Source organism: Ostrea edulis, chromosome 1 (assembly GCF_947568905.1).
Source record: "Ostrea edulis chromosome 1, xbOstEdul1.1, whole genome shotgun sequence".
NCBI classification, from domain to species: Eukaryota; Metazoa; Mollusca; class Bivalvia; order Ostreida; family Ostreidae; genus Ostrea; species Ostrea edulis.
This window is the reverse complement of record NC_079164.1, coordinates 95,865,854-95,878,353: the sequence shown is the minus strand read 5'-3', so window position 1 is coordinate 95,878,353 and position 12,500 is coordinate 95,865,854. Positions and strand designations below refer to the sequence as shown.

The 12,500-nt window shown below is 38.5% G+C and overlaps 1 protein-coding gene across 3 annotated transcripts in view; it reads left to right on the top strand.

Moving 5' to 3' along the window:
• The window catches only part of LOC125672557 (neural-cadherin-like), a 55,059-nt gene that overhangs the window by 30,041 nt on the left and 12,518 nt on the right, over positions 1-12,500 (top strand). For all 3 annotated transcript variants that reach the window (XM_056139204.1, XM_048908758.2, XM_048908764.2), the window contains 15 exons: positions 117-263; positions 705-820; positions 997-1,170; positions 1,377-1,683; positions 1,791-2,263; positions 2,616-2,857; positions 3,033-3,181; positions 3,503-3,760; positions 6,278-6,493; positions 6,989-7,103; positions 8,408-8,592; positions 9,147-9,376; positions 10,106-10,380; positions 11,595-11,958; positions 12,259-12,492. In XM_056139204.1, coding sequence (XP_055995179.1) covers positions 117-263; positions 705-820; positions 997-1,170; positions 1,377-1,683; positions 1,791-2,263; positions 2,616-2,857; positions 3,033-3,181; positions 3,503-3,760; positions 6,278-6,493; positions 6,989-7,103; positions 8,408-8,592; positions 9,147-9,376; positions 10,106-10,380; positions 11,595-11,958; positions 12,259-12,492 — 3,485 coding nt within the window. The remainder of the gene's footprint in view (positions 1-116; positions 264-704; positions 821-996; positions 1,171-1,376; positions 1,684-1,790; positions 2,264-2,615; positions 2,858-3,032; positions 3,182-3,502; positions 3,761-6,277; positions 6,494-6,988; positions 7,104-8,407; positions 8,593-9,146; positions 9,377-10,105; positions 10,381-11,594; positions 11,959-12,258; positions 12,493-12,500) is intronic.

Sequence of the window (12,500 nt, the reverse complement as noted above, 5' to 3'; positions counted from 1 at the left end):
TTTCTGCAAATTTACTGCCTTTGTTGGCATTTTAGTAGATTTAAAGCTCTTTTAAAATGCCTTGTATTTATCAGAACATTTTATATTTAGAAAGGTTTGCCATCATTTTCTTGCAGCCACTACCCAGGTGATGGTGACCATTGCTGACAAGAACGACAACACCCCTTACTTTGAGAAATTGCTGTATGAGAAGGAGGTGGATGAACAGCCAGCTGACAGCAGTAAATCCATCCTGACAGTCCAGGCCAGGGACATCGACGATGGTAAGTAAGCGTAAACTACTGTTTATCTTCATCTTAATGTACACATGTAAGGCCAGGGACATCGACGATGGTAAGTCAGCGTAAACTACTGTTTATCTTCATCTTAATGTACACGTGTAAGGCCAGGGACATCGATGATGGTAAGTCAGCGTAAACTACTGTTTATCTTCATCTTAATGTACACGTGTAAGGCCAGGGATATCGACAATGGTAAGTCAGCGTAAACTACTGTTTATCTTCATCTTAATGTACATGTGTAAGAAACAATGATTTAATGTTTGATAAGCATCTGGATAAAGGTGTTAGTTTTGAATTAGAGAACATATTTGAATTAGAAAGCATTTTTGTGATGAAAGGGAAGTTAGATGCTGTATATTTATCTAGTGTATTCATTTCAGTTTGAATAGAAAAGTTACAAATACAAGTGTATTATTATTTTAGCTGATACCCTCACTTATACAATAACAAGTGGAAATACAGGCAATGTGTTCGGCATCAAGTCTAAGACGGGTGATATTTATGTTGCAAAAGATTTGGATTTTGAAACTCCACCAAATGTAAGTTAACAATCTATAAACTTCATGCAGACAATGGAGCAATTTGTATTTATTATTTTGCTTTGAATAAGACATTTTAAAAATGTTTTAGAAAAAAAGCACCTTTACTCTTCTTTATTGATTTGTGTTCCATCACAATATAAATTTAAGCATGACAAATGGAATTGTATCTGTAGCTCTACAAGCTGAACATTACTGTAAATGACGGTTACCATAGCAACTACACAGAGGTCAAGATTCGAGTGAGGGACATAAATGACAATGCACCAGAATTTTCTCAGTCAGAGTATATAGTAACAGATGTGGTGGAGGAACAACAGCCACCAGCTGAAGGACTGATCCTGATACAGGTAAAAAAAAAAAAAAAAAAAGACCCGCAGACAGGAGTTGTTGTGTTGTTGTAAGTGACACAATTCTTAAATGATGAGGTCCACTATGAATTTTTCTGTAGATTAAAAAAAGTGTTCAAGTACATTTATAAACATAGAATGTATATTTTAATTTAAACAGAGAAAATGCAGTTTTTAGGGAAAACTAACTAGAATTCATTTTATAGGTTAGTGCAACAGATAAGGACACCTCCAGGCTAACCAATTTCAGATACAGTCTGAACACAGAGTATGGTGATACATTCCAAATCAACCCACGGACAGGGGTGATAACTCTTCACAAATCTCTGGACCGGGATCTTCCCTATGGCCACGCTGAGTACCAGTTTAATGTTCTAGTTGTGGATGAACCCAACACTGAAAGTGCACTGGTTGGATATGCCTATGTCAAGATCAAACCTCAAGACATAAATGACAAGGTTCCAGAATTTAGGGGTGACCTGACTGGTTTTGTCCCAGAAAACTCAGAAAAAGGTTTGAACTGTAAAAAATATTATGTATTATGTTTTATTTCTCTTTTACAGCATATGTATGGTACACAAATTACGAGTTTATTAGTTAGCACGAAATGCTTATTGTAGGGAAAATTGTGATGACAGTGCGTGCTATTGATTACGACTTGGGAGAAAATGGCACTGTGTACTACACGCTGGGAAACAATCGGCCCGCAGACCCAAACACTGGTGACAGTTTATTTACTATAGACAGCATCACAGGACTGGTCAGATCCAACACAAACACACTGGACAGAGAGAAAGTCAGCCTGTATTTGTTACCAGTGGTCGCGACAGACCGAGGAAAAATTCCTCTCAGTCGTACCGACACACTAACCATTAAAGTTACAGACAAAAATGATGAGAGGCCCAAGTTCAACAAGAAGATCTACAAAGCCACACTGCCGGAGAGCCAGAAGTCTGGCTTGATTATCACAGTAGCTGCTACGGACGATGATATAGGGAACAATTCTAAACTCACTTACTCCTTGAAAAGTGACCTCAACTTCTTCTCCATCAGTAGCTTGCCTTCCAATAAAGGGGCCCTCAATGTCTACATAGTATGTGAGATAAGTTCCTTCATATGTGGAAAAGATTTTATATACAGGAAAATACTATATATCGTTTATTAAAGGAAGTGAACATGAAAAAAAAAATATTTGTTGCATAATAAACTTAAAAAGACCTAAAATTAAGTAGTGTGGCCTGAAACTCATTTGCATGTTTCTATTATGAGATTTGATGAATTAAACACTGTTAAGTGAAAGGTTAATGGAGGTCATCCATAATTTCCCAGCATGCTTCTGTGCTCTGACATAGATGAGACACTTTGCTGGTTGGTGACATGAACCTAAGGTGATACAGAATGTGCTTTTTGTTTGGATAATGCATTGTATCATTTTGTTATTGCAGCCTGTGGATTATGAGGAACCAGAGCAAAGGTTCTTTAACCTAACAGTGAGAGCCCGAGATAACAACCCCCTGCATTATGATGAAGCTCACATTGAAATCACTGTCACCGATGCCAATGATGAAGCACCCAAGTTTACAGAACCAGTCAAAACGGACAAGTTTCCTGAGAATATTCCAGAGAAGTTTCTGCTTCACACCTTCACAGCGTATGATAAGGACAGCTTTCCCAATAATCAATTCTAGTGAGTTTTATTGCAGGATTGTGTACATGGAACAAAGCTGTATTCTATTGAAATAAAGAATAACGGATTATCCTGTATGAGCGGTATTCTATGAGGAGGTACAATGGTATATATATTTGTCAGTGCTTTAAGTGTACACTAATTCACTTTGTGTAATTGCTTTGTTTTTATTCAGTTTCCAAATTCGAGAACATTCCGATCGGTTTTATGTGGAACAAGAAGGGAATCAAGCACATGTGAAGATTCAGGCTGGTTTGGATGGTCAAACTTTGGACAGAGAAACAAATGACCATTACAGCATCCAGATCCTGGCTATTGACAAAGGTAAACATCCCCAGACAAAGGTAAACATCTCCAGACAAAGGTAAACATCCCCAGACAAAGGTAAACATCTCCAGACCAAGGTAAACAGTAAACATTCCCAGACAAAGGTAAACATCCCCAGACAAAAGTAAACATCCCCAGACAAAAGTAAACATCTCCAGACAAAGGTAAACATCCCCAGACAAAAGTAAGATCTCCAGTCAGCATGGTTAGCAATATTCACAATATGAACATCATTGGAGATTGGTAACTCACTAGTGAAGCAAGTAGTATCCGGTATAGTGTTTGTGTTCTCAACAGTTGACTAAATATTTTTTCCAGGCATTCCACCACGAACAGGCACTGCCACTCTAAGAATAAAGGTGACTGACATCAACGACAACCCACCCACCTTTGCTAAGAATTATCGACCCATCGTGATGGAAGAGGTGGATCCCATTGTAACAGTGGGAACCTTCAGCGCTATAGACCCAGACACCCTGAAGTATGGCCCTCCATTTATCTTTGAGCTTCCACCATGTAAAGAGAACCCCACTTGTCATAATGGAGATGAGACATTTTCTCTTATTTTTAATCCAGGTACAGTATAAGCTCACACTATTTACGTTGCAGTAGATAATGCTTGTCAAATATGCCGGTTTCGAGATACATCAGAGTTATTTCCCTTTGGAGAACTCTCGTACATAGGAAAGTGTGAAACAACTTGTTTGCATGCAGGAGTGGGACAAATATCCATATGTGTAAGTGAATGTACTCAGTAAGTCTCTCATGCGCTGTTTGATCACCCGAATTCGACTGATACATAAACTGAGTAAGTGATAAGTATTTGGGGAGTAATTAAATACCTAGAATTCTTATCATATCACGTTATTTCGTTGGTCATAGAAATACCATATCTAAGATATTACTTGCAAATATGATATTGTTTTTGTGTTTCCACTTTAGTAAAACATTTCTTTCGATAGTATTTTGTATTTCCCACATTTACATATTTAAAGAGAAGCAGCTTTTAATATATTTCATCGTCTTCCTCGCTGACTGTAGGTCCACTCTGTTCCACTTAGGCATTCAAAGTTCCACTAAATGCACCTCCTATACAGAAGAGTTTGTATCTTGAAATTAGCGTATTCCACTGTATTTCATTTGTCTTTGCAATTACAATACTGTAGATGTCTTATTTTACACGACTACTAAATATTGTGAAACGACTTTAAAATCACTAGAATATGTATTTCAGCATTATGAGATTTATCCAAGGGAGCAATTTAATTTTACAAACGGTGCTTCTTTGACACTAAATTACAGGATGAGAAATTCCTTGCATGTATCCAACTGCCTTATACATTTTGAATGAGTGTGTACAGCAAAATCCATGTTTTTAGGTCACCTGAGTAAAATCCGTTTACCTATTGCAATTGGTCTGTGTCTGTCACCGTGCTTTAACAGTTAAACATTATTAATTATACCCCCCGCAACAAGTTGTGGGGGGTATACCCCCCGCAACAAGTTGTGGGGGGTATTCTGGAATCGGGTTGTCCGTCTGTCTGTCCGTCCGTCCGTCTGTAGATGCAATGGTTTCCAAGCTCTAAAGCGTTATCCTTTCCACCTACCGTCCCCATATTATATATATGGACTACCCATGGGATGAAGATGTTCCCTATCGATTTTGGGTTCAAAGGGTCAAAGGTCAAGCGCACTGGACATCGAAGTAGCAATATGGTTTCCGGGCTCTAAAGCGTTATCCTTTCCACCTACAGTCACCATATCATACATATGGACTACCCATGGGATGAAGATGTTCCCTATCGATTTTGGGGTCAAAAGGTCAAAGGTCAAGTGCACTGGACATTGAAGTAGCAATATGGTTTCCGGGCTCTAAAGCGCTATCCTTTCCACCTACAGTCACCATATCATACATATGGACTACCCATAGGATGAAGATGTTCCCTATCGATTTTGGGGTCAAAGGTTACGCGCACTGGATATCGAAGTAGCAATATGGTTTCCATTTAAATTCTTTAATGGCTTTTTTCATCGCATGGAGATGCTGTGTTCCTAGATACCTTTTGGATCATAATACTGAAGTTTTACCTATTACCAACACCCTTTGGGAGATTGGGGTAAGCGGGGGGTATTCTTAGTGAGCATTGCTCACAGTATCTCTTGTTAATACAAGTAGTCACAAATAGAAATTAGTGTACATAGACAGTGGGTAAAATATGTTTTGGGTTGATCTTTTCATTTTCTTCTTGACTAATATTCCAATTCTTTTCAAATTTGGTATAAATCATCTTTGGGACAAGGGGGATATAAATTGTAAATTTCAGGAATGCTGCCCCCCTGGGGCCTTAGAGGTGGGGAAAAATTTACGAAATTTTCAAAAATCTTCTCTAGAACTGCACATATATGTTAGAAAACTAAATGCATAGTGATGTAGTGCAGAAAGTTCTCTAGCAAAATTGTAAATTTCAAATATCATGTTTACATCACCCTAGTAAACCTAGGTGACCTATTGCAATTGGTTATTGTCCGTTGTCGTGCGTTAACAGTTGAACATTTTAACTTCTTCTTGATAACTACTATTCCAATTCCCTTCAAATTTGGTATGAAGCATCTTTGGGACAAGGAAACATAAATTGTAAATTTCAGGACTCCTGCAACCCTGGGGTCTTAGGGGTTGGGCAAATATTGATAAATTTTCAAAACTCTTCTCCTCTACAACTGCACATGTGTAAGAAAAACTAAATGCATAGTGATGTAGACCAGGAAGACCTCTACCAAAATTTTTTATTTTAGGATCCCTGGAGTTGGGGTTCTGACTTCAGGACGGGTATATAGTGTTTATGTGTAAAACATTTAAAATTACATCGTCTTTAGTGCTATTGATACTGAATTGATATCAAATGGATATTTAGAAAAAACATGTATAAGAATTTATCTTAGATATTCAGAACAGGAAATTGTTTCTAGATTTCATAGCCCTTGGGAGTAGTGATGCTTTCAACTAGTACTCAGGTGACTGATAAGGCCTGTGGGCCGCTTGTTGAAAAAAAGTTTGTATGTAGCAAGTGACGTCTAAGACAAATGTTCTTTCAGATGGTGCTAAGGGAAACGGGACTTGTACAATTCTCGCCAATAAACGATTTCTGAGAGAGCAGCAGAAGTTTTACCACCTGCCTATCATCATGAGAGACATTGGTGGCAGTCCCCAGCACAGGAGTGGCACCAGCACCTTAACCATCGAGATCGGAGATAAAAATAATAATCAACACACGGACGGCTTCAAGGAGATTTTTGTCTACAACTACAAGGGTAAATATTAGACTGTACAACCCAGAGTTGTCACTTAAAATTTTTTATTCAAAAATGAATTAAACTGTTTAAAACAATATATTTATATTACAGAATTAGTCACATCATTAAAGCAGGAAGCCCTCTACGAAAATTGTAAATTTCATGATATCTGGGGTAGAGGTTTTAACTTCAGGATAGGGCCAAACTTTTGATATAGTGTTTATGTATAAAACATTTAAAGAACATCTTCTTTAATGCTATTGATACTAAATTGAAGCTAAATGGATATTTAGAAGGAGTAGTTAGCCCTTTACCAAATCTGTGCCAAAGTATGTATGTGCCAAAGATTCTCATTTTATACGGTACCTTCAACTTGGGTGACTGATGAGGCCTTTGGGCCTCTTGTTTAAAGTTATGATATAGGAACACACAGCTGCAGCTCCTTTGAATTTTTCTGTACAATATGAAACATGGGGATATCTCTGTCTGAATTGTTTGCTGTTTCTCCTATAGGTATGTTTGGAGATGTAGAGATAGGCCGGGCTAATGCGGATGATCCGGATGACTGGGATTACATAGATAAACACTACAGAATGATCAGTCCTGTAGGGATGGAGAAATTCTTCAAGTAAGTCAGTCAGAAAACAGGCAACTGCTAACTGTTTCAAGTTTCCTTTGTTTCCCTCGCAATTTATTGTGAGACACTCTACAGTAATGGGGACCGTTCATGTGTGTGTATGTGGAACATTGAGACACTACAGTAATGGGACCGTTCGTGAGTGTGTATGTGGAACATTGAGACACTCTACAGTAATGGGACTGTTTGTGAGTGTGTGTGTGGAATATTGAGACACTCTACAGTAATGGGACCGTTCATGAGTGTGTGTGTGGAACATTGAGACACTCTACAGTAACGGGACCGTTGGTGAGTGTGTATGTGGAACTTGAGACACTACAGTAATGGGACCGTTCGTGAGTGTGTATGTGGAACATTGAGACACTACAGTAATGGGACCGTTCGTGAGTGTGTATGTGGAACATTGAGACATTCTACAGTAATGGGACTGTTTGTGAGTGTGTGTGTGGAATATTGAGACACTCTACAGTAATGGGACCGTTCGTGAGTGTGTATGTGGAACATTGAGACACTACAGTAATGGGACCGTTCATGAGTGTGTGTGTGGAACATTGAGACACTCTACAGTAACGGGACCGTTGGTGAGTGTGTATGTGGAACTTGAGACACTACAGTAATGGGACCGTTCGTGAGTGTGTATGTGGAACATTGAGACACTACAGTAATGGGACCGTTGGTGAGTGTGTATGTGGAACATTGAGACACTCTACAGTAATGGGACTGTTTGTGAGTGTGTATGTGGAACATTGAGACACTCTACAGTAACGGGACCGTTGGTGAGTGTGTATGTGGAACATTGAGACACTCTACAGTAATGGGACTGTTTGTGAGTGTGTATGTGGAACATTGAGACACTACAGTAATGGGACCGTTCGTGAGTGTGTATGTGGAACATTGAGACACTCTACAGTAATGGGACTGTTTGTGAGTGTGTATGTGGAACATTGAGACACTCTACAGTAACGGGACAGTTGGTGAGTGTGTATGTGGAACTTGAGACACTACAGTAATGGGACCGTTGGTGAGTGTGTATGTGGAACATTGAGACACTCTACAGGCCACATTTTTTGTTGATTGATTTAATACTTCACATGTAGCTTTGTTATCAAGAGAGGAAGAACCCTGTAAAGTTTAGGGTCCAAAGGTCAAGGTTACTATGGGACAAACTTGTAGACACCCATAGCAAGGGGATATGCCCCGCCTTGCAGATCTCTTGTTTCAAATATACTGTAGGCCTTGATCCTTGCTGCATGTAGTTCATAGCTTAACCAGAATATGTGTTATACATTTTTCAGTGTCAGCCAAATCAATGGCACCATTACAATGATGAGAGGAGTTCCAGCAGGAATATTTGAGTTCAAGGTAGAGGTTCATGATTTTAAAGTGTTCACCAAGATAAATGCCACGGCCACCATCAGGGTCATTGTCAAGGAGATCTCTGAAGAGGCTGTGTTTAGATCAGGATCCATCAGATTAGCAGGTAGGTTAACGTTCAGACAGGTTCTTATTCATCTGTTAGCATCACACTAACGTATGCAGACCAGAAGTAGTCAGTGATAAACTATGATGACGATGAATTAAGAATTCCCAGAATAAATCAAAGAACGATGATCAATATTTTGGCAGACCCGAGAACCAACGATACTAAGATTTTTGGCATACTATAGAAGCAACGATTCTAAGATTTTTGGCAGAACCAAGGATGCTAAGAATTTTTTGGCAGTCCCTATAAAAAAAAAAGATGTCTTCCACGACCGGAGATTCACAAGTTTTCGAGAACTCTGCCTCTGTAACATGTCTATGTGTATATGTAAAGGAAATTAAGCCTTTTTGATGTTAAAACTTAACTGTGCAGATATGAATAGCCATTGTGATGTCGTGTGTGGTTTATACCTGGCTTTAGCCGGGATATGGTTATTTCTTCGAACTTAGTTGCCAGTCAGAATGCATCATTCTATTTAAATTGGTTTAAATGAAGAAAAAAACAAGTATTGAAAATATTGATATACATATATCATGCCCTGCCTTCTTCAGGAATTACAGCTGAGGAGTTTGTAGAAGTTTCCAATGACCTCTCAGCCCAGAGTCATTACGACAAATTCCACAGACTCCTGGCCGAGAAGTTGCGAGTACAGATGTCTTACGTGGAGATCTTCAGTGTGATGAGGAATGGCCTCTACACCGATATCAGATATGCAGCACATGGGTCACCCTGGTACCCAGCCAACAAACTGGACGGCATCATTGCCATCAACAAAGATGAGGTACATGTATTTGATATATAGTATAAGTGGAATTTTAGCAGGACACAAATTTAGCGAATTTTCCATAAAAGTAGGTATGTATATTTGGCAAGAGTTCATTTTAGCAACTTTATAATTCCAAGAAAGATAACTATTGCCTTCAGTATGGAATAAATATTAGCGATATTCAATTTTAGTCATCTCAACACACCCGCTAATTTTACCTAAATTAAATCCTCACTAAAAAAAAGTTACATGGCATTCATGATAGGAGAAAAAAATTTCTAATTTAATTAATTTTTTTATGATTCAAGTATATACAAATGTACTACATCTATAAGTGTGAAATACTCAGTGCTAATTTTTTTTAAATGGTTTAACGCTTTGTTTTAAGTGGATGTTCATGCACTTTTGTTTTTAAATGAAACAAAATTTGTTTTTGAAATTTGAAACACTATGCCCTAGAGCAAAGTGGGATTCAATTATGATAATTGACCTTGACTTTGATGAATGACCTTGACCATTTAATTCTCAAAGTATGAAGTCTCTATCTTTTGTATAGTTCAAAAGTTATTACCAAAGCTGAAGTTTTGACAAAGAAAGAGAAAGATAGACAGCCATATAACAATATATACCCGATCTTTGATCATCTTGAAGGCAGCAAGATATCATTTTAAAGTTTGAAATGTAGGAAATGAAAAGAAAATACTTACGGTGAAGTGAAATTTAGGATTTATTTTGCTTACACAGTTTGCTGCCGTAGCTGGGGGCCAGATTGTGATGGTGAACATTGACGAGTGTCGGAAGGAGATCTGTGAGAGTGGAGGCTGCTCCAATGTGTTGGTGGTGGACGAGAGGAAACCTAGCGTTGTTAACACGAAGACCAAGACATTTGTGGGGCTGGGGACCAAGGTAGTGACAGAGTGTCTATGTAAAGCCAAGGATTTCTCCAGGCCTCTGAAGTGTACTCCTGACTACTGCTTTAATGGAGGGACCTGCGTCGAGGACCACTGGGGAGATATCAAGTACGTTCATGTACAGTGGTCATGCAGTCTTGCATTATAAAATAGTACAACCTTTACTGTGTGCTTAGGGCTGTTCCAGAAATGATCAAATGGGGGGGGTCGGGCGGCAAATGATATTTTTTTGTGTGGGTGGTCGTATTTTTTCATATTTTAATTGGTCCGTGGTGGGATTGTTAATAAAATATTTATTATGGGTAGTGGGTAGTTTCTATTGTTTTATTTTGTGCTACGTGGGTGTTGAGTTTTCAGAATATTTTTATTGTCGCTCTTGTCGTGTTGGTTACAAAACGTCGGAGGGAAAATTGAAAACGTGCTTTCGAAATGCTGCTTTTGAAATCAAAAGTAACATAGAACTATTCGAGTTGTCGCTCTTTGCAGCTCATAACTTTCCATTACGGCACTCTTCAAATTAGAGGCGCGTTTAATAGGGTCCCATTGGACGTGATGGCGGCGAACTCTGTCCTGTAGATTATTACAGTTTACAGTGCATCGATTTTGGGAATATTTTGAAACCAATAGGTATTCCGTTTTCTAATAAAAATAGGCAAACCTTAGTTGATTTATACGAGGGTACCGATGCGTTATATTTATCAGTCGGTGTGATGGTGATATAGAGGCCTCCGGGCGCGGGCTCCATTAGAAGACGAACGATTCGTGGAAAAACATATCCATACCCATTTCATGATAATAGCATCGTTTGGACTCCCAATCTTTCCAACATTCCCGCCATAGATGCCTTTGATTGTTGATGTGACATCGTTTCTTCAGAACTACTGTGATTCAATGTCGCACAGGCATTACCGCGTCATTGACTAGAATGTTTGTCCCGAAAACCTCGCGAGATTTGTACCGTTTTCATTTTTAAAAATATTTTTGTGGTGGGTCTGGTTAGTTTTTTTTTTTTTATTAGATGGGTCATTGTAAAATGAGTTTATTAATTTGATGGGTCATGGGGTAATTTTTTATTTTTTTTTATGGGTGCTTGGTATATACAAAAGGTGCCTCCCGACCCCCCCATGTATTTATTTCTGGAATAGCCCTTATATGCTTTTAAAAAAAATTAAAGTAGTTTTAAAAACTTTGAATTTTAGAAAAGCAACCATTTTCTTGAAAATTAATACATGTATTTCATACAAATTAAATTTTTAGAATGAAATTTCTAAAGTGAGTTTGGAATTCTGAAAACATTACAGATGTAACTCCGTTTGTTTTAGGTGTGCATGTCTTCCCATGTTTGACGGATTCCGTTGCCAGCAGACGACACATAGTTTCTCGGGAGGATTCACCCTCTACCCGCCTCTAGCTCAGTGCGAGGAGAGCATCACCAGCATCGAATTTGCCACTTTGAAGGAAAGTGGACTTGTCTTCTACAATGGGCCTGTGGACGAGATGGAGAAAGGAGACCCCCAGGATTTCATCTCGCTTGCATTAATTCAAGGTTACCCTGAATTGATTATAAACCATGGCACAGGAGCTGTAACTCTTCGAGTTATTGGTAAAGACAAAGGTGGGATCACTAGAATGCCGGTTTTGAATGATGGTGCCTGGCACCACCTCAGCATCATTCGTAAAGGAAGGGTGAGTTATTTAATAGTGGTGATATTAATGAAATATTGCGTGCTTGCTGAATTAGTGAAAGAAGATTGATATTTTTTTTAAACTCAGAAGATTTATATGGTTATTTTGACATTATAATTGTAATTCACTATGAAAAAGAGATAAAACACACATGCACTATTAGATGTACCATACTTTCACTTTGAAAGTGGGATAATATTAGATGTTATTCACTTTCAATTTGAACATGTAAAAAAAAAAAACATGCATCATGTATATACAGTGTATAATAGATTGATGTGTTTTTATTGTTTTTGGCAGGAAGTGACCTTGACTGTGGACCACTGTAGAAATGCCCAGTTTGATACACATAGTGAAAATCGAGAGGACAGGAAACCTTGTGAGACTACCGAGTCCACATCAGGACAAAATAAATACCTAAATGTTAACCAGATGCTTCAGATGGGAGGGCGATACGCCAATCCAGGCTTCCCGCAGGGAATCACACAGGAAAGATTCGAGGGCTGCATCAGGAATTTGTATCACAATGGCGAAGTATGACT